General features: G+C 49.5%; 1 protein-coding gene across 2 annotated transcripts in view; it reads left to right on the top strand.

The window, feature by feature from the left end:
• GSAP (gamma-secretase activating protein) overlaps nucleotides 1-21,857 on the top strand; it is a 2,819,616-nt gene that overhangs the window by 2,668,887 nt on the left and 128,872 nt on the right. Inside the window, exons 29-30 of one of the 2 annotated variants that reach the window (XM_069628052.1) lie at nucleotides 19,719-19,823; nucleotides 19,965-20,064. In XM_069628052.1, the coding sequence (XP_069484153.1) occupies nucleotides 19,719-19,823; nucleotides 19,965-20,064 (205 nt within the window). The remainder of the gene's footprint in view (nucleotides 1-19,718; nucleotides 19,824-19,964; nucleotides 20,065-21,857) is intronic. The other variant, XM_069628053.1, reaches the window with a different exon arrangement.

Consider the following 21,857-nt stretch of genomic DNA (forward strand, 5'->3'; position numbering starts at 1 on the left):
CAGACTGGCCTACCGTCTTCTCCAAAGGCAATACCGGCTCTCCATCCGCACCAAGCAGAGAGTCCACATCCAAGCCCGCGTCTCCGCGGCATCGAACAACTCGGCCGAACTCTTTAAAATCTACAAGTACCTGGACAATCCTGCTGCAGTCGCTACCTCTCCTGTCCCCTCCCAGGCCCTCTGCACAGTTCTGGCTTCTTGTTTCATATCAAACTCATGACATCCTGTCCTCTCTGTCTCCCCCCTCTTCCCTCTACTCTCTGCTCTTCCTCTTGCCCTTCTTCGGCCACTTCTCCTCCTTCCTTCTCTGCCTTTCCCCTGTTCTCCTCAGACAAGGTTTCTAGACAAGTCTGATCTATGAACGTTTCGTCAAAAGAGGTTCACCTCTGTTCGTCCAAAATCATCAAGGACCACATTGACACCCTGGCTCCTGCTCTGGCTAATTTCTGCAACCACTCATTCGCCACTGGAGTCTTCCCCCCGCCCCCTGAAGCACTCCCTTGTGCACTCTCTTCTTAAGAAACTCCCTCCCTCCCCTTCATGCTCGGGTTACTATCGTCCAATCTCCATCACTCCTTTCCTAGGCAAACTCTTGGAAAAGCTGCCCATCTCCCAGCTTAATCTTCACACTGAATGTGTTGGTTGTCTCCATGACCATCAGTCTGGCTTCAGAGCTACCAGAAGCACAGAAACTGCTCTCCTGAACATCTGTGAAGACCTGCTCTCCAACCTTGATTCCAACACCCCGTGTCCTCATCGTACTTGAACTCATATGCCTTTGACATGGTCAACCATGCCATCCTGCTCAACCGTCTCTGTCAGAACCTGGGTATCACCGATCCGGCCCTGGCTTGGCTGACCTTATTCCTCTCCTATCGACACTCCCAGGTCCAACTTGGGTTCTTCCTCTGCTCTATCTCTATCTCTACCTGTGGTGATCCCCAGAGGTCTAACCTCTCTCCCAGGCTGGTCAACCAATACATGGCACTTCTTGCCCACCTCATTGCTGCTCTCTGCCCCAACTTTCAGTGCTATGCTAATGACACTCCTCATTTTCAGGCTCCCTTCTGCCACCTCTACTCCTTCTCTCATCTCTGACTGTCTGTCCGCCTTCCAGGAGTGGTGTGCCGCCAATGATCTCTGCCTTAATGCCAGTAAGACCGAGATTCTCCTCATTGGCACACCTGCTCCCTCCTTTCCTGTCACTCTCTGGCCAGCCTCTCTTGGCCCTCTTCCTGCTCCCACCTGTGAGGCTAAAAACCTTGGGGTCATCTTCGACTCCACACTTTCCTTCACTCCTCATATCTCTAACGTCTCTAAGAAGTCACACTACTAGCTGCACCTCCTCAGAGGTATTCTTCCTTTCCTCTCTTTCCCCCAGAAGCTCACTGTCTCCAGAGCTCTGGTTCGCTCTAGGCTGGACTACTGCAACAACCTCTTTCTAAATCTGCCTGCCTCTACTCACCGCCCTCTGCAACTCATCCAAAACAGGACTGCGAGACTTGTCCTTGGCCTCAAGCCCAGGGATCGTATCTCTCCAGGACTGAAATCTCTACACTGGCTCCCATTGGCGCCAAGGATTAAGTTCAAAACCCTCAGCATTGTCCACAAGGCCTTCTGGGGCCTAGGGCTTCAATACCTTCAACTCTCTCTTCCTAAATATCTTCCTTCTCGAGCTCTTCGCTCATCCGCCTCCAACTCCATCAGGGTTAGTCGCTTCTCCAAGCAGCGAGTTGGTGGTAGATCTCTTTCTTCTGCTGGGGCCTCCCTCTGGAACAGCCTCTCTCCTCTCTGAAACTTGAGGAGAGCCATCTCTGGTTCCGGAAGCACCGCAAGACCGTCCTCTTTGCTTATGCTTTCTCTCCTCCTCTCCCCTGCTGACCTCCTGGCTGATTCTGAAACTGCACTGGTTACCTGGCTACCCACTGATATCCGGCCCAGTTACCCTCCCCGCCAGTTGCACACGTGCACTGCCCCCTGGCAACCCTTGCACTCAGGGACTGTTCCTGTATCCCTACAGCCCCTACTAGCACTTGACACCTGATGTCTGCACTTACCATTGCACTTGCCGCCAGATGGTCACACTTTTATTTATTATTTATTTATTGTCATTATTTATTTTACTGTTATCCCATGTACTGCACTGCTCCGTCCCCTTCCCCCTGCACTTTTCCCTTTCCCCCTCCCCTGCACTTGCACAATCTGAATGTCACTGGCCTAGTCGGACCGCTGGCTCTGTGTTCGCTCGGTTTCCCCTCCCTTGCTTCGTCGCGCCTTGAAACACTTGTGTATAGGTGTGTTATAAATGCCATATCATATCATTGCCTCAGGATCCGGATCTCCTAACCCAGTCGGAGGGTCGAGTGCTTCACCCGACTCCGGGTTCCCTCAACCTACATGCGCGGCTCTTGAGAGGATGAGGTTTGATGACTGGAATCTCTCAGAGGAGGTACTTGAGGTATTGCTGGCTGCACGCAGACCTTCTAGTAGATCTCTGTACACCTGCAGGTATAGAAGATTTGAGGCGTGGTGCAGGGAACGCAAGACTGACCCTATCTCTTGCTCCACCACCACAGTGATGGAGTTCCTTCTGTCACTGGCCTCTTCAGATCTTCAGATTGCCACAGTCAAAGGGTATTTGGCAGCCCTGTGTGTGTTCAAGAGGACCCCAGATGAATGTTCCTTTTTCACCATTCCAGTCATGACCCAGTCTCTGAAGGTCCTTCTCATCAGGTTTCTGCCAACCCCTTTTGCTGTCCCAGATTGGGATCTTAATCTAGTTTTGACCGGTTTGAGGGCGGCTCCGTTTTCGCCTATGCATTCATGTTCTTTGCGGCTGTTGTCCCTTTAAAGCAGCCTTTTTGGTCACAATTACATTTGTCAGGAGGGTTAGCGAACTACAAGCCTTGTGCTGCAACCCTGCTTTTCTGAATTTCTTTAGTGAGAAAGCCTCTCTTAAAGTCAGACCCAGATTCCTTCCTAAGGTGTTTTGAGAATTTCATCTGTCACAGTCTATTGATTTGCCTGTCTTTTATCCTCCTCCGCACCCCTCAAAGGAGGAAGAGCGTTAAGCTTCTATGTTGCTCGCACGTCTGAGTTTAGGAAATCAAACGAGTTGTTTGTGGCCCATTCCTTCTCCAGAAAAGGCCTTGCCATCACTAAACAAACCCTATCACAGTGGATTATTTTGTGCATATCCGAGTGTTACCAATCGGCAGGAAAGGAGCTTCCAACGGGCATCAGGGCCCACGCGATCAGATGGGTCTCAGCCTCTATGGCCCTCCAGAGAGTGGTTCCTGTTAGGGTTATATGCCGGGCGGCCACTTGGTCATCCTTACATACCTTCACCAAGCACTATGCCTTGGACGTTGCACAGGGAGCTGATGCTTGCTTTGGTAGGGCAGTTCTACAGAATCTTCTGGTTTAAATCTTTCTGCCCTCCTTCACCATCCTAACTGCTTGGGGAGTCTATCATGATGAGGAATCTGCGGAAGAAAAGCAATCCATTGAAGGAGAAATGACTTTACCGTAATGTTGTTTCTATGGATTCTTCTCCTGCAGATTCCTCATGGACACCTCCCATCCATCCTGCTCAGAAGGTTCTGTGGTTGTCGCTTCTGTCCAAATGAGAAGGCATGTGGTGATGGCTCTGGGATGGCTGTTTGTTTAAAAAAATATATATATATTTTTCACCACACATTGTTGTGGCTCACCCCGTTTGGGTGTACACTTGTTAATGTTTTAATGGCTGGTTAGCCTCCTGTGGTTTTTCTTCGGCAGCATTCAGTCGCAAGTGGAAACATTTGGAGGAACTGAAGCATGGGGCGTAGTGACGTGGTATATACACGACTCCTGACGTCACGTCTGGAGCAGAGGATCGAGAGCTAGACAACATGGATTGACGACGAGTCTAGGTCCACTACGCCTCCCGTCGAAAGGTTTCCGAACAGCAGAGCTGGATGATGGATATCTATCATGATGAGGAATCTGCGGGAGAAGAATCCATAGAAAGACCATTACGGTGAGGTAATTTCTCCTTCTCATGAGTTAAATATTTCAATTTGACAAAACTGTCAAATTCGATCGACCTTCATTGATATGTCTGCTCCTAAGGCATCCGGGTTCAAGCGTTGTCAAGATTGAAACTCAAAGATGTTGTTCACCGACCTTCATGGCATCTGCGTGTGGTTTCTCGGTAAAGATCACAATGTTGAGGAGTGCGGCTCGTGCCTACAAACGAGTCCCATATTGTTGAGGGAGCGATCGCCCAAATTTCTGCGAGGGCGGCCACCGTCGAAGTCCACAGCTCGTTCGACTGTCAGGTCATTGGGACAAGAGACCGAGGGACTCATGCCAGAAAAAGAAGACAGGCGTCATAAAAAAGCAAAGAAACATTTGCACTGCCTAAGCCATTCATCCTACTCATCCTCCCATAAGAAAAAGCAACGCAATTGGCGCAAGCACGATTCTTCTGAAGATCGTGGTACGGTCTGCTGGAATCTAGGCGAGTCGAAGGAAGAGTGGGAGGCATTCAAGAAGCATATGCACCAAATGTTTAAGACGGCCACAGCAGGTACGACTCGGGTCTCAACACTGCAGTCTCCAACAGTTTTGCGCATTGAGGCTCGTGCTCGACCACGATGATTGGGAAATCGACCATGGCGCGGAAGGGCTCCAAGTTAGCGGCAGCCATTAGGCCTGGTGGGAACGACTCCATCGATGTCTTCAGCGACAGCCGAACATTCCTTTATCCATGATTCACTTCTGACATTTTTCAACACTATGTGGTTGATTTTTTTGACGACGAACGGGACCAGATGCCTTTTGGCCTAGACTCTATTTCTGAAGTGTCTGGAGGAGACTATTTTACCAGGCAGGCAGATTTGATTCATGACGCAAGTCGGTTTGCTGCGTCTCCTGATCTGGACATGTAGCAGGCCACTTCTTAAGGTCACCCTAATGCACAATCCCAAAGGATTGTGGAGACAGTGGTTGAGGCCTTGGGCCTAGCTAAGAAGATGTTCGCATCGGGGAGCGTGTCCTTGAAAGCAGTCGGTGCATCTTGTGCATTCTCAAAGTACTACCACAGACTGTCATACTCATAGCGGAAGCAGCAGAGCACATCCCTGTTTGTGAGATGAGGGATGGGTTCTTGTGGATCGTTGATGAAGGCAAAGAGGTGGCACGCCAAGCACTGCAGTCGGGCCTGGATACTGCGGATTGTGTAGGCTGTGCAATGGGGTCATCCACTGTGTTAAGGAGGTCAGCCTACCATCACAACTTGGGTTTCTTGCCGAATGCCCAGGCATAGCTTTTGACAGTGAGCACCTGTTCTGGCCGAAGGACGATCAATCATTGGAGAAATTCAAAGTTTCTAAGTTAGCTGGCAAGTCTCTGGGCTTTGCTGTGCAGCAACCTGCAAGGCAATCTTTCGGCTTCTCCTTTAGGGGAAGAGGCTACAGACGGTACATTTTTTATTGAAAGAGGGCAGAGCTCCTGCAAACCAGGCAAGGGCAGAGGAGGTTCTCGTGTCCTAGATGGGGCAGAGGGCCCTCCAGGGGCTAGCAGACAGCGGCAGGGGTGTCAACACCCATTAAGTTGCTTTCAGTTCTCCACACATTTCCCCGGGTGGAGGAAGAATATCTGATCACTTGCTCTGGTGGAAGGAGATAACCTCTGAAGCCTGGGCATTGCAAATCGTTGAATGGGGGTGCTGGCTACCATTTTTAAGCAAACCGCTAGACATACCACCCTCCCCCTCAGCAACAACCAGAACTGAAAGCCCTGTTATTGAACAGTGCCGTGGAAGTGGTGCCACCTAGCTATAAACAACAGCCTAAATGAACTCCATTATGAATAGTTGAGTCTCGTGGTACCCACCACTATTGAAAAGTAATAAAGAAATTATATGTACCTGGCATGCACTGTTGGAAATTTCGGGACTTAGCATTTTGAGAATGGAGGAATCAGACACTGACACTAGTTTGTTCAATACATTTCTTTTCTCTTCTTTATATAATTATATATTGCCATACCCAGACAGTAGAGCAGAGAAAGGACACCCCCTTTTTTGGGGTGTTTCTGGGATCAGTTAACCGTGTTGTCTACCTAGTACTTTGGTGACATGAAGGACATTCTCAAGGTGTTGAGATCAGTGGCCAATGATCTATCTTGGTGGGCCAACAAAGAGAACATGATGACAGGAGAACCCTTTTGGCCTCCATGGCCCCAGGCCCAAGTGGTCACGATTTGAAGGGTTGGGGTGCTCACTGCGGGGACCTGCAGGTGAGCAGCCTCTGGTCACCAATGGAATGTCAGTGGCATATCAACAGGCTGGAGTTGCGGGCAATCAGGTTAGCTCTGATGGCCTTTGTGCCTTCCCTCAAGATGAAACACATATTTATTTTTTTTATTATTTCTTTTATTGGTTTTAACAATATATAACCAAACATTTAACATTATCAATGCAATCCTTCGTGATTCAGACATCTTTAAGTCCCCTCCCCTTCCTCCCTCCTCAACCCCCCCAAGACCACTGTTCGTTCATCAATCCTCATTGTTCCAGCTTTCAAGCCTGGGCTATCTGCTTCGTCTGAGATAGCGCCTGTCGCGTTGGGTTGAAGGAACGGCACTGTTAACGATATCCACTGGTGCAGGTCTTCACTGGTGTCCAGCCTCTGTTCTTGTATTGCAGTTTCCCATGCTCCGGTTTCGCCTGTTATCCACTTCGTAAGGTTCCCCCCACCACTGTGTCACGCTTAGGTTTTTGGGGCTCTTCCATCCCATGGCTATGCGTCTTTTCGCCGTTATGTATATTAGGTCCTTGAACCTGTTCAGTGGTTTGTTTTTTCTACTTCGTTTGTATCTGCCCAAGATGCAGGCCAACGGCGTTTGCACATCCACTTCAATGCCCGCTCCTGCCACTCTCGCCGCCACTTGCGTCCAAAAACCTTGTATCACTGGGCAACCCCAGAACATGTGGGACATTCCTGCCCTGGGTTCATTACATTTGGGACATACCTGGGTTCCTGCTCCCCTGAACCTTGATATGGCCTCCGGTGTGAGGTATGCTCTATTAGTAATGTAGAGCTGTATGAGTTGCAAGCAGGAGTTTCTGGAGATCTTTTTGTGGTAGTGGGTTATTTTGCCCCATTCTTTGTCTTCAAATTCTACGCCCAGTTCGTTCTCCCACTTCGCTCTGCACTTGAGTTATTTTCTGGTCGTGCCCTCCATTAGTGCCTCGTACAGTCGTGAGGTTTCGTGCCCTCCCTCACCCGCGTTTAGCATGGTTTCGATGATCTCGTGCTCCGTTACCAGGCTTGCGGTTTCAGGCCATCTGTTCATCATGCTCTGCACCACTGCTCTGTGGAGCAAGAACTTTCCTGAAGGTAGTCCTGTGATTTCGTTGAATTCGGTGAACGTTAGGATCTCTTGTTCTTGTATCAGGTCTCCTAGTGTGGCCACACTGTGGGGCTCCCATTGGCTGCGCGTTTCCATTTGTCCCCACAGGCTGTTTGCCATGATTGCTGATATGGGGATTTGTGGGGAGTATGGGTCTTCTATCCCCACTGCCCTGCAGGCACGTCTCCAAATCTGGGTCCCCAATTTGACCAGGTATGGGCTGTTTTGTAGTGCACCAGCATGAACCCAAAGTAGGTCCCTGAGTAGCAGCCGAGGCAGTGCTGGTTGTAAAAAGATGAAACACATACTTGTTCTGATGGACAACACAGTGGCCATGCAAAACCTCAACAAACAGGGGGTGTGGGGGTGTTCGGTCTCTGTCCCTATGCAAGGGGAGGTGCTGCAACTATGGTTCTGTTTAGAAGTGAACAAGATCTCTGACTAAGCTGTCCATCTGGCAGGGATGGGGGAACAGGCTGGCAGACAATCTGAGCAGGCAGAACAGTCTCACATGAGTGGGAAGTGTGCCGGGACATTCTTAGGGAGATCTTCGCTTAGTGGGGTACCCGTAAAGTAGATCAGTTTGCCACAATGCCTATTTCTGCTTTCCTTTCTTCTCACATTTGTCTTGCTGCCGTTACTTTTCGACATAATAATGGAAAGGACGCCATTTAAGTTCTTTTATTCCTGTAATAGAAAGTTCTCTTGGAAAGACACACACCAAGTGTGTAATATTTGCCTTCCATGCGAACACTTGGAGCAGCGTTGCAAGTCCTGCAAACTCTTTTAACCTAAAACGCTTAAAGAGAGGCGCACCAAGCGGTGGGCGGCCTATGCCATGCAGGCCGAATCCCATTCTCCCACCGGCTTTGTTGCCTTGGACGAGCTTGGCAGCTACAGCTCCATTTCGGATGCCAAAGACATACAGGAGTTGTTAGACCCCCGCGTGTCACGAAGTGCTGACCGTTTTGCTCGAGGAAACTCCCAGTGAAAGGTGAACTGGGTGCTGCATACCTGGTGGAGTGGGTTTTCGACCTCCACTATGCCTTCCCTCCGATACCTGTTGGGAGTTTCAGGTGATTTCGAGCCACCATGATCTTGGTTGCCCATGATTGGGCAAGGAGGACATGGTACTCGGAACTCCTGGACTTGGCCATCTGCCCACCTCTCTGGTTGCCTTGGTGGCCGGCTTTATCCCCGTTGGAATATCGGGTTCTCCACCTGAACCCAGAATCCCTCAACCTACCTGCGTGGCTCCTGAGAGGATGAGATATGATGAATGGGACCTCTCAGAAGAGGTACTTGAGGTGCTACGGACAACACGCAGATCATCTACAAGAGCTCTGTACACGTGCAGATGGAGAAGATTTAAGGCGTGGTGCAGGGAATGCAGTGATGGATTTCCTTCTATCACTAGCCTCATAAGGCCTTCAGATTGGTATAGTCAAAGGCTATTTGGTGGCTTTGTCTGTTTTCAAGAGGTCTCCGGATCAACGATCCTTCTTCACGATCCTTATTATGACCCAATTCCTGAAGGGTCTTGTAAATAGGTTTCTGCCTACCCCATTTTTGGTACTCCAGTCCAGGTTTGGGCAGGCAGTGACAAAACAGGCAATCTTGCGTTGATGGTTCTGTGTATTTCTGAATGCTACAAAAAGGCAGGGAATGAAGTGCCATCTTTCCTATGGGCTCACTCTACCAGGGGTGTAGCTGCATCATCTGCCGTGCAGATGGGCGTACCAGTTAAAGAAAGGTGTCAGTCCGCAAAGTGGACCTCTTTGTACACTTTCTCTAAGCACTACAGTTTGGACTTCGCCCAGGGCAGAGATGCCTGCTTTGGGGGGGCAGTGTTGCAGAGTTTGTTGGTGTAAACTTCTATTCCGCTGCCTGCTCTGAGTACTGCTTTAGGGGTCTATCAAGATGAGGAATCTGTGGTGAGAACTGAAGGAAATATTACTTACCAGTAAGATTCTTTTCCCACAGATTCCTCATCGCCTTCGCTATCTGCCCCAGTATAGAAGCTTATTTAGCATCATCCATTCTTGGCTCATCTTTCTTATCCTTTTTGTTGGTGAGTGATTAACAAAGAGTTGGCACTTTGGCGCTATTAGTTGATCTGTTTTTAAAAATAGATAAATGAATTGAAGCACAAAAATGATTTTCAAGTTCATTAGTCTTACCCAAAAAATGGGTTAAGAAGTGCCTTTTCTGATTTTTCTTTTCCATCTATGGGAATTGATTTCCCTCGACTGCTGAGCACTGAAGAAAAACTATAAGTTACTCATCGTAGTGACTAATGTACTCTTAGTCTTTAGTCGCTTTTCCTCCATACTGCATGGGCGTCCCTTCCAAGGGACGGTAGACTGAACCTTTTTCACCAGAAAAAACCTTCTTCCCCCTTTAAATTTAGAGGCGCGCTGGGTGCGGCACAGGGAGCATGTGCTGCCCTGAATCCGCCCTCCGGTGCCATACCTCAGTCCCCATTGACGCGTCGACAATCGATTTAACATTGCCTAATGACACCAGTATTATTAGGGGGGAGGCTGGTGGGACGTATGGAAAAGGGACTAAGGTGAGTAACTTATAATTACTCTTACATCACGTGCCCTTTCCTCCATACTGCATGGGCGATTACAACTGAACGTAGCCCCAGGGTGGAGAGGAGACCCTCCTTAAGCAAATAGGTTCCTGAGAACCGCCTGTCCGAACGCTGCATCAGATCTAGAGCCGGCATCCAAACAGTAATGCTTGCAGAAAGCCGAGGGAGTGGCCCAAGTGGCCGCCCTGCTTATGACTTGCCAAGGGACATGGCTTTGGAATGCGATGGCGGTTGCCTTGGCCCTGACTGCGTGGGCATGCATGTTGGCCGGAAGAGGCTTGTGCTGACCCTCGTACGTTTCCTTGATGGCGGAGACCATCCAACGGGTGGCCTGATAGCCTGGTCTCGAGCCTCCGAAAGTGACGAACAGGGCATCCGATTTGCGGAAGCCCTTGGTCCTGTCCAAGTAAAATTTCAGGGCACGCCTGACTTCCAGGCAGTGCAGCATTCTCTGTGCTTCGTCCTTGGGATCGGCAAAAAACCTACGAAGGACAATTTCCTCGTTCAAATGGAAAGCTTACGGCACCTTGGGCAGAAATGCTTATGGTTCTGAGGCAACCAGCGCCTGGATTTCGCTGACTCTACGAGCCGAGGTGAGGCAGACTATTAAGGCCGTCTTGATGGTGACCAACCTGATGTCAGCGGATGCCATTGGCTCGAACGGTTTGTGCGACAAAGGCGCCCAGGACTATGTTGAGGTCCCACAAAGGGTGCGGTTTCTTGACGGGCGGGTAGAACCTTCGAGAGCCCCGTCAAATGTTTGACAATAGGGTTGGAGGAGGAGAAGATCCCCTCCTCCGAGTTCCTGTAAGCCCCGATGGCTGCGAAGTATGTACAGCAAGTGTCAACCTGCACTCCAGAGTGGGCGAGGTGAGCCGAGAAGTAGAGCACATCGTCCAAAGTACATGACAGGGGGTCGATTTCTTTAGAGTCCGCCCAGTGGCAGAATCTGGTCCATTTGCTTTTATACCGGACCCTGGTAGACTTGCTTCTTGCGCCCTGTATGATTTCCAGATTAGCCTGTGATAGGCTGATGTGCCGCAGCGTTACCTGCTCAGGTACCATGCTGTGAGGGTTAGTTTCTGTGGCGCAGGGTGGATGACTGCCCCACTGCTGTGGCAGAAGATGTGCTGGGCCCATCGGGAGGTGAATGGGAGGCATCTCCGAGAGGCTGAGCAGCTCCGAAAACCATGGCCTGGCCAGCCACCGTGGAGCTATTGGAATGATGTTGAGCTGGTGAGACTCTTTGATCTTGCAAATCACTCTGTGAATCAGCGGAATGGGCGGGAAGGCGTAAGCCTTCATGCCGCTCCACTGAAGCCGAAATGTGTCGCCCAGGGAGCCAGGGACCTGTCCCTGCCAGAAGGCGAACTGAGGACACTTCCTGTTGTGACAGGTGGCAAGAGATGACCCACACCTGTTGAAGATCTCCTGAACAACAAGGTCGTTTAGCTGCCACTCGTAATTGTCCACTCCCAACCTGTTGAGCCTGTCCGCTTCCAGGTTGGATTGCCCCAGGAGGTAGATGTCGCTTTCCAGGGCCCACTCCCACATGCTGAGAGCTAGTCTGCACAGCGGAGGGGATCTGGTGCCTCCCTGCTTGTTGACGTAATACATGTAATACATGCTGGTCGAGTTGTCTGTCTGGATGAGGACAACCTTGCCCTTGAGAAGTGGTAGGAATGCTCTGAGCGCTAGCCAGATCGCGTTCAGCTCTAGCCAATTGATGTGGTATTCCTGCTCCTGTCGAGTTCAGGTGCCGTGGACTGAGAGATCGTCCAGGGTGGCTCCCCAACCCTCGAGCAAGTAATTTGTAGTGATGGTGGCCTGCGGGGAGGGCGGCCGAAAGGGCTTGCACATCTGCAGGTTGCAGTCCCTGGACCACCATGCTGGGTCCGGGTGGAGCAATGGAGGAGCGTTGATCAACTTGGATTGAGAGCCCTGCTCTTGGTTCCATGAGATCGCAAAGTGCAGCTGAATTCTCCTCATCCTCAATCTTGTGTGTGGGACGGCTAGTAGGCCTGCCGCCGAGAGAACCACGAGATGATGGTACCACCATGCCAAGGTCACCTGTCTGCTCAGGAAGTGGGTGGTGGCCCTCTTGATGGCCGAGATCTTGTCCTCCGACAGAAATACCTTCTCGGAGCACGTGTCCCAGATGAGGCCCGAGAATGCCAGAGTCTGCGTGGGCTTCAGCTGCGACTTTTTGAGATTGAGCGAGAAGCCCAGATCGTGCTGCGTGTTCAGTTCATAAGGGCATGGGAAGAGTGGAGGACCACTTCGGGAGATGTAGCCCTGACGAGCCAGTCGTCGAGGTATGGGTAGATGTGGAGGCCCTGCGCTCTGAGGAGGGCCGCCACTGTATTCATGAGCCTGGTAAAGACCCTGGGGGCCGAGTTGAGGCCAAAAGGAAGGCCCTTGTATTGAAAATGGTAGCCCATGATCCTGAACCATAGGAAAGAACGATGGGGCTGCCAGATCGGGAAGTGTAGGGACGCGGCCTTCAGATCCAGGGAGCACATCCAGTCTCCCTTGCACAATGCCTCCGTTATAAAAGTTGGCGTAACCATCTTTAATTTTTGATGGGGTAAGGAGAGGTTGAGGGTGGAAAGGTCCAGCACAACTCTCAGGCCTGCATGGTTCTTCTTCTGAATGGTGAAAATCCTGGAGTAAAAGCCCAAGCCTTGCTGGGAGGCTGGGACTTCCTCCACTGCCTGGCTCTCTATGAGCGACTAGATCTCCGCCAAAAGAGTTGCTGTCCCATCCTGTGGGAGTGGAGGGGAGGAGGGAAGAGAGGCTGGGATAGGGAGGCAGTACTCTGTGGATACTACAGAGAGGATCCAGGGGTCCGAGAAATTCTGGCGCCAGAAATGTGCATAGAGAGCAAGCCTGCCCCCCACCGGAGACACGTGGACCCGAAAGGGCGTGTCATGCCTTCTTTCCCTCAGAGGCTGTCACGGAGGAGGGTGACTGGAAAAAGCCCTTACTCTCCCTCCTCCCACCCCCTTTTTGTTGCTTGCGCCGGTTCTGAGACGGCGAGCGGTATGGCTGCCTGGATCTCCATTCCTGGAAGCCGCGGAACCCTCCATACGTACCACCCCTGTCGGAGTGCTGCTTAGATTGGGTGTACGATGTGTGTGTGGTCTTTGTCAGGATCGATAAAGACTTGGCCGTTTGTGAGCTGGTTTTCTTCTTGTCCAGCTCTTTGTCCGTGGAGGAGTGGAAGAGGCACCCTCCCACCCCCCCGAACGGTAGATCTAATATGCGTTCCTGGATGTCCGGTTGAATTTTGTTGCCCGGAGCCAGGCTGTCCTTCTCATGTCCCTGGCGATACAGATGGCACGGCCAGAGGTGTCAATATGGGCCACGGTGGATTCCATGAGGTCATGCGCCACCAGCTTGGCCTCGGCTAGCCCCGCCTTAAAGCGTGATTGGCTCTGGGTAGGGAGTTCCGGGAGGAAGTGTTAGGGAGAATTCTCATTTCATGGCTAATTTCCCTTACCTAGTGAGTCCCTCAGCAGCTTTGCTGGATCTCTGGAGTTATTTCTTTCCACTTGGTAAGAGTGTGAGCTTTTCCCCCACTCTTATCTGTGTTTTGCTATGTGTTTTTACCTGTTTTTGTGATTGTGGACTCTGGAGTACACCACTTCAGTAGCCCCCTTCTTTTGTTTGTCGCACAGCACCCTCTGTGCAGTGACACAGGGTTGTCGTTCAGACTTCCCACCGACTCAATTTCTGAGGCTGACTACTGTCCCCAAGAAAAGGGTAGAGTTACCATTAACTTTACTTAGTCAAATTAACCACAGATCCAGTACACACCATCTTACATGGAGTGCTGGAAAGGGTTACTCCTTAGCCCTTTTTATCTGTACCTCCTAGAGCATTGTTTCGCTCTTTTAACATTTAGACATAGTTGGTGGCAGTGGTATCTAGCCTAATTTTCTACCGCAGTTATCTTATATAACCGTGGTGATATTGTAGGCTATTGTGTTAGCCTCGAACTTAAACTCGCTTGACCAAATGCTTTTTCTTTTGGCTCAGGTGCGGTTTATTCGTCATTTCTTTTGGTTAAACTCCTTCTTGTGTTTTACTTTGCGCGGCAAACCAGGTTTGCCTTCTTTGTTCGCTGTCTTTTGGCGGGCTTCTGCCAAGAAGCCCTCCTCTAGGCACCTGGGTGTCTAGGTGGGTTGAATGTGAGGGAGGGTTGTAGTCACTCCCTGCACAGGGTATCCTAGGAAACCCAAGTCACACTTTTTCCTGATTGGCTGAGGTGGTTGTCCGGGCTGGACAACCCCCCCTGCTGTGTGATTGACAGCCAGGCTGTGTGAATGGGGGATTTTCGCATAAAAGGCAGGTCTCTTGGGCTGGAAGTCAGAGAGTCGCCACTGGAACTACAAGGAACCGAAGAGAAGCGGAGGAGAGGTCGACTGCTGCAACTATCCCATACCGGTGAAGCCCTGCTGCAGACCTGAGCTATCTACCCTTCAAAGACTAAGAGAAGATCCAGTCTGGGGTCTTCTTCCCTTGAGCCTGGTGGGGATAACCAGCTCGTCTTCTTCAGTCAGAGGAATCCCTTTGTGGTCGAAATCGCTGCACACTGCTGTAGTGGTCCGGATAGCCACCTGAAAAGCCTCTCCTGTTTTTAAGGAGCGCACCTTTTATTCATCGTCGCTGCTGCCAGCCTCATCCCTGTGTGGTGCAAAACCCCCTCATCGTCCTTCTTCGTGCCGAAGCTCCAGGAATCGTGGGTCTGCAGGAAACTACCAGGAACAACTGCCGTGATACCAGCTTCATCCTTTGAGAAAGGTACTGTGTCCTGCTTGAGGAATTTGGGTGAATCCCTATTTCTCTTCCTTAAGGCTTGTCCTTACTTTTCCCTCCTTCTTATAACTTTTGCTTCTGAACATTGACAATATCAAAGTAATCTTGGCTACATTGAATCGTGAACTGTCCGACTGTGTGATCCTCGACAACAGGCACCCGGCGTCACTTAACTCTGGCTCCGGCCCTTTGACTCTTGAATTCCTGTCCGAGTGTTCTTCGATTCTGTCTGCCTAAATAATATATTGCCTATGATTTTTACCCCCAACTCCCTCTGGGTATCTCAGGTGCTAAGTGTGTTTTTGCCCCTGTAGCATTTCTTTCCGCGGATTCGCGTTTATTTAGTAGACCGACTGTCAAAAAGTGATCGCAATCGTATTCATGGTAACGTGTCTTGTTTCATAACACCGGTCCGTTCAAACACAGGGTACTTACCTTGATTTATACCGTACAAAGTGAATTGGTTAGTTGTAGTGTATTTTACGTGTGGTTTTGAAATTAATAGAAGTGTTGTGTTTATAACAAATGGTTAAAAAGTAAATGTACTTATATTTTTTACCTGAAACCTTGAGTCAGTGTTTGCTTGAGTCACAGTAATTGTGGTCCCTTTGTGTAATCTCTGCTACTGCTCATTTACTCTTGAGATAAGCCTGGCTGCTCCGCTACTGCTACCACTTTAACATAGTAGTAGTGCCAAAGGTAAAACTTGTATTGCCACCTGTAGTCTTAATTGTGTGTAGTGGTCCCTAAGGCCACTGCACAGGATTCTGCCTAACAGGAAGTACGCAATTTCTCACCATAATCTTTGGTTGGCGGCAGCCAGCATGACATCGGCATTGGCCTGACGCAGATGCAAGGACGCGTTGGAATAGAGCTGCTTCCCGTACGCCTCCAAGATCTTCTCCTCTTTGCCTAGCAGCACTGCAGAGGAGGCGGCTGAGGACGACTGAGGCTTGGAGTATAGTGATGCTGCAGCAATCACTGAGGAGTGTGGCTGAGGATAGGACGAGAGCAAGAGTGTATCCCCCTCTATCTGCCTGTACTTGGCATCCAGGCGTCGATTGACCGGCTGGGCCAAGTGGGGTTTGAGCCAGCCCTTCTTGGCCAGGGAGACTACATCGGTTTGCAGTGGAATCCCCGTTTTGGCAGAGGGGCGTTGCATGAGGACTTCCGCGAGAACCGCTCTGCCGGCTGCTCAACCTCGGGCTGGGGTAGGCCCAGATACTCGGCCAGCCCAGCAAGGCGTTTGTGGAAGGCCCTGGCTGAGGATGGCATGTCCGGATCCTCCTCCTCATTCGTATCCTGTGGATCAGGCGGATCCTGTGGAGGAGGAGTAGTTGGCGCTGGGGGACAGGGACCGCGGCCGTAGAGTGAGGAGGAGGCGGCCGAGGGTTGTACGGAGCCGCCTTAGGAGTCGGCTGCAGAGCCGGAGGCAGCGGCTGCGCCGGAGCCTGGGGAACCAGCGAAGGCGCTTGTTGTGCCGCTAGCATTGCGGGAAGAACTTCCCTGATGGTGTCTTTGAGGATAACCCCCATCTGAGGTGACTTCATGAGGCCAAGGAACCTCTCGAAGTACCCCTCTTCACTGGCCGAGGAGGTGGCAGGGGGTGCTGACGGGGTAGCTGGGAGCTGCTGGAGCCGCTGCATACCCTGCCTGTATGAAAGCTTCCCTTTGCAAAAGAGAGATAAGCTGTAGGCCACGTACCTGGTTGAAGCCAGTCCCACCTTGACACTTGTTCTAGGCCGAATTCCTGGAATGGCGTCGAATGGGTGCCTCTGTCTAGCTCTGCGGCCATCTTGTCGAGCTGCCTGCCACGTGTTGCTCGGCCCGCTGGGCCCAGCCTCCTCCAAGACTATTACATGTGGATCACAAGGCCTACCCTGCTCCTCGGGCCTAGGCCCGATAGGTGGGACACCCTCGACCCGGGGGTCGGTAGTGCTGCGTTTAGGTGCCCCCTCAGACGTATTGCTGATCCTAGGGCGTAGCCCCTCGGCCATAGTGCTGGTACAAGGGCGGAGCCCCTCGGGTGAAGACCCGGTAAAAGAACCTTCCGGTCCCTCAACACTGTCACCGGGAGGATCCCTCAGGCCGGAGGCCGGTAGCTGCAGCAGCCTCGGTGCAAGTGCTGGTAGAAGGACCTGACCGTTCCCTCCCGCGTGGGAGAGTCCCTGGGAAGGAGTCTCCTTTGCGGGGTGCAATGGAAAATATCGGCCCTACCTTGGGCTTGGTTCGATGTTTTACAAAGTTCTTGAGGTCCTCTGGAGGCGACTTCTGGAAGAGTTCCCTCCACCTGGTTAGTCTGTTCTTCAGCGCTTTCAAGGACAGCGAGCCACACGCTGTACAAGCTTGCCAACCGTGGTCTGGACCAGGGCAACGTAGGCAGAGGGTGTGGGGGTCTGAAGTTGGGAAGAGCCTGTTGCAGGATGGACACCTGCTGAACCCTGTGGAAGTCGACATTCGCAAGGGAGGGGCGTGACGCCTGAGGACCGAGTACCTGAATGATTTAAAAGACAAAGAGAAGAAGTATCCACGCTTGGAATTACATGGCCGAAGCTAAACCTAGGAGCGTTGGGGAATTCGGCCCATTCCCGTCGACACGGAAAAGGGGAGTGAGGTGTGGCGCCGGAGGGCGGAGTCAGGGCAGCACATGCTCCCTGGGCCGCACCCCTGTGTGCCTCTAAATTTTAAGGGGAAAGAAGGTTTTTTTCTAGTGAAAAAGGTTCTGTCTCCCGTCCCTTGGAAGGGACGCCCATGCAGTATGGAGGAACGGGAACGGAACGTAAGAGTAAAGGTAGAGAACTGAGGGGGCATAGGTCCCACTATATATGTGATCACATCCAAGTCGATGGGTGGCATGGTTGAGGCTTGCAGAGGTGGAGGAGATGATATAGAGTCCCCTATAGAATGTTTCTGTGCATCAGCTGACACTGAAGGGGATGATCTATCAAGATGAGGAATCTGTGGGAGACGACTCCGCAGAAAGATCATTACTGGTAAGTAATTTCTCCTTCTGATTCATTAATCATTCCCTCACACATTCCTCATCATAGATGTTAAATATTGTTGTGTACCAAGGGTTAGTGTTTTTTTTATATTTCATTTCATTTAGTGTATGTATGGAATTACTTAATGTACAAATGTATATTAACTGTTGGTTTATCAAATGTTTTTATCTATCTTTGTATGATATTGTTAAGGTTGAAAATGTCTTAACCATTTAAGCAATAAGCCCATAGCCGGGGGAAATTACCAAATCAGGTAATGCCCCAGGGTCCATAGTTATAGGCCCAAGTGAAGCAAGGTGCTTAACAAAGACCCCGGGGCATTACCTGACACGGAAATGCCCCCCCCCCCAGCAAGGGGCTTATTGCTATTAGTATCCCGGTTGTATTTCCCGGGATACTAATAGCTCAGGTGTCGGAGGCGTCAATAGAAAAACTCAGCTTGCTGTCTGTGATGTTCCGTTGTCATCGCATTCAGAAGCTGGAGTTTCTTTCTATACATTGGAATGGTTTCATTCAAATAGGCACTGCTTGACAATGGTGGCCATGTTGGGTGAGTGCCTACTACATACATTGTATGGGAATGCAATAGAAAATATGCTGAATCATTTCTATTGTATTCCTGTATAATGTAAATGAGAGAAATTAAAGATTTTAAGAAAAGTACTTGAAGTGAAATTAAAGAAACAAATATGTATTGCAAATGTAAGAAAGAAGGAGGCAACAATTTATGTAGTGGAAACAAATTAAAATAAATAGAGAAGTGTCTGGAAAAGCTGTATGATGATCTGGAAACAAAGCATTTACTTTTTGCGACATGAAGATAGCAGCTGAAGTATGCTGCAACAACTATGAAAGGGTGGAAATGCGGGAAGCAAAAGTCCCATGCAGTGCGGATCAAGAATGAAGTGCGTCACATAAGGAAATGAAATACCAACAAACAAAAAAGGAAAAATAATGTTGCGGGATGCGGCGCAGGACAAGAGGTAAGGGATTCACGGGCTGGTAATGCCCGCTTTGCGACCAATCGCGGGCGAGTTTACTAATACACAATAAAATATACAACAACAAAAAACATGTATATCGTCCAATGCCAGTTGCTTTTGGAAATCTTTTCAGCCATCATTAGGTGCCATGTGGGTCTACTTCAGCTCTGCTCAACTTCGTTTTGCACTCATGATGATTTGATGTCAGAGGCAGTATATGTTGGGCCATTGGCATCCCAAGATCTTGGTGCTTCCTTTTTTCCTAGAACTCAGCAGCCCAGGGACAACAGAACACCACGAGATGAACACAAGCCATCTAACAGCATGGGTAGGTTGGGAGGGTGATGAGGGCTTGTAAGAGGAAGGACTAATCCATCAGAAGGAAAATAATAGAGAAGTAAGTTATTTGTTCATCCATATTGTTGAGAGCAAGTACCTTAGGTGACCTGTTCTTTGTAAATGGGTTTATATACGGACAAATATTCTTACTGTTTGTGTTTCTAACTTTTTCTGTTCAAAATATTGATAAAGCCTCGCACATTGAAATACAATCTTTGTGATATGTACTTAAGGTTGAGCAAATGTCAGTTTCTAGGGCATGATAATGTTGCCATGAAATTGTTGCCAAGCCACTGGGGACGCACACAGCCTTCTTTCCTTAGTGCCTTGTTTGTTGTGAAGGGGCGTCTTCCGCAATGCTGAGCCATAGAGTCTGATTTGTTAATCTACAGCTTGGTGTGGAGCAGAGGGAACAGGTAAACACTTGGCTCTAGGATTTCCTGGTGCATAGAAGGAATGTGCTTCGCCCCAGGAAATCCTGACTTGGGCTGCAAGTGGTTTGAAGGAAAAGTCCTGTGACCTAATTGAATTCAAAGCAGTGAATACGTGTTCCTTTGTCCCCATTTTTAGGCATTGTGTCAAAAAGCTTATCAATTGTGGGATCATCCAGTCAGCTCGACATATTTTGCAACAAACTATGTGAAGCGCTTGTTGGAGAAGCGATGGAAAAATGAGGTGAAGTACGCAATCACTCGACTTGTGGGCCTACTGAAAGCATGAATCGTTGCAAAGATACATGGTGTAGAGATAACCTTTAAACGATTATTTTTAAGTTCATCACCAAGGGCCAATAATTGTTTTCTCTGTATTTCTCAGCAGCTCTGCAGACGATACTGTATTGAGCATTCAAGAACCTCTGTAAACTTCCTGCCACTGAATTACTTAGTTGACATGCTTGCAGAAGTCGAGGATAAAGGTATTTGACATTTTATTTGTTTGTATGCATTTTTACTACGTGATTGCGTATTATATATATGCCCCATTTTTACCTTTTACACTTTGTAAATCAGGTTTTGGAAATATCTAAAATGCCACTGTTCCCATATGTCAATTGTGGAAACGCTATAGTTTTTACTTCCTTGGCTTTGTGGCTTTACTGGGTAAAGGTCATAAATTTACAATCATGTACAAATAGTAGCATGAATGATGTTTTCACAGCTCGAACATGGGACTCAAAGTACGACTGCCAATCAAAAATTATGGCAAGGTTCCGAAATATACACATATTGGAGTATGGGCCCATTGTTTCTGGCCATTCGAAACGCAGGTCAAGAGTTGGATATCACCAGCTAGCTAGGACCTTCTGATAGCTGTTGATTTTGCTTCCGTCTGTATATTTTACTTCTCCATAATGAGATCGTCCAAGTGTTCTTGTGCATAATCCTCTGTTTTTCCATCCGGCTCATCAAGACCCTATGATACACTGTGTTAAATGCAGCAGAGGGACCAAGCAAGGTCAAGGGACCTAGGAAACCTTCAAGGGACCTTGCTTGGTCCCTCTGCTGCATTTATAAAATATCCTGAATGTAATGCAATTGTATTGACTATATTTACTAAAGATAAGTCATGGCTGAGTGATGGAATATTATTAGCTAGGATAATGAAAGATGGAACACATAACACCTCTCCTTAGATCTCCCCTTACATTCCACCTGCCAAAGCTCCCCGACTCTGTGATTAATATGACTGTGTTAACAGTAGAGGGAAAGGTCCTTCTACAGTTGCTGGCAAACAAGAGTTGCCTGTGGGTTTGCAGAAATGCCACCTTGTGTCGGTACTCGAAACACAGTGGGCCTGATTCATGGACGTTTCCCCATGGGATTGCACCATTATTTTTTTTTTTCCAAAGTATTTTATTGGTTTCGTGATAAGGTAAAACAATACAAACTCGTGAATTGAACAAGTGAAAAAGAGGGAAGGAAAGAAGAAGATGGGGAGAAAGAAAAGAACAAAAGGAAACTTATCTTAAACAACGATAGTCTTCGTGTGATGTAGTAAGTGGAGTTCGTGATGGTGGTTCAGTCCAGAGTGTAACTTCTCAGGAAGTGGAGGGGAACAGCTGCAGGAGGCATATACCTTGTGATGGTGGGAGCCTGTTACTATGAACCACAACAGGTGTTCAAGGGGGCTTATGGTCCGCATCGAAGAGCATGTCCGTCAGAAGGGCCCTCCAGGCGACCAGGGAGCCGCTTGTGGCTTCCCCGTTGGATGTAGTTCCTTCCTGCCAGGCTCTGGTCTCCGCAGCCGTCCACCTCGCCATTTCGTTTAACCAGCGCTCATGTCTGGGGCCCGCTGGTGTCTTCCAAGCCATCGCTATGGTCCTTTTGACGAGTATACATGAAATGTCCATTAGTTTCACGAGGTGTTTGAATTTACTCGGTCTGGGGTATGTACCCAATAGGCACTCTCCTGGTGACCATTCGTATCGCTCCATGCCGGCGTCTCTACAGGATTGCTTGGCTTTCGACCAGAGTGTCATCACTTTGGTGCAGGACCAGAACATGTGGATCATGTCTGCCCTGTCGTTCCCGCACCATGGGCACACCGGTGGGACCTTCGCGTTGAACGAGGCAACTCTGTGGGGGGTCATGTAAGTTCGATAAAGGACGTTCAACTGTATCTGGCCAAATCTGGAGTTTCTTGACACTTTCTTGGGGAATATTAGTGCTCTTTCCCATTCTTTATCAGTGAGCGGGGCTGCAAGGTCTA

Source organism: Ambystoma mexicanum, chromosome 12, assembly GCF_040938575.1.
Source record: "Ambystoma mexicanum isolate Mex_15411 chromosome 12, UKY_AmexF1_1, whole genome shotgun sequence".
Lineage (NCBI taxonomy): Eukaryota > Metazoa > Chordata > Amphibia > Caudata > Ambystomatidae > Ambystoma > Ambystoma mexicanum.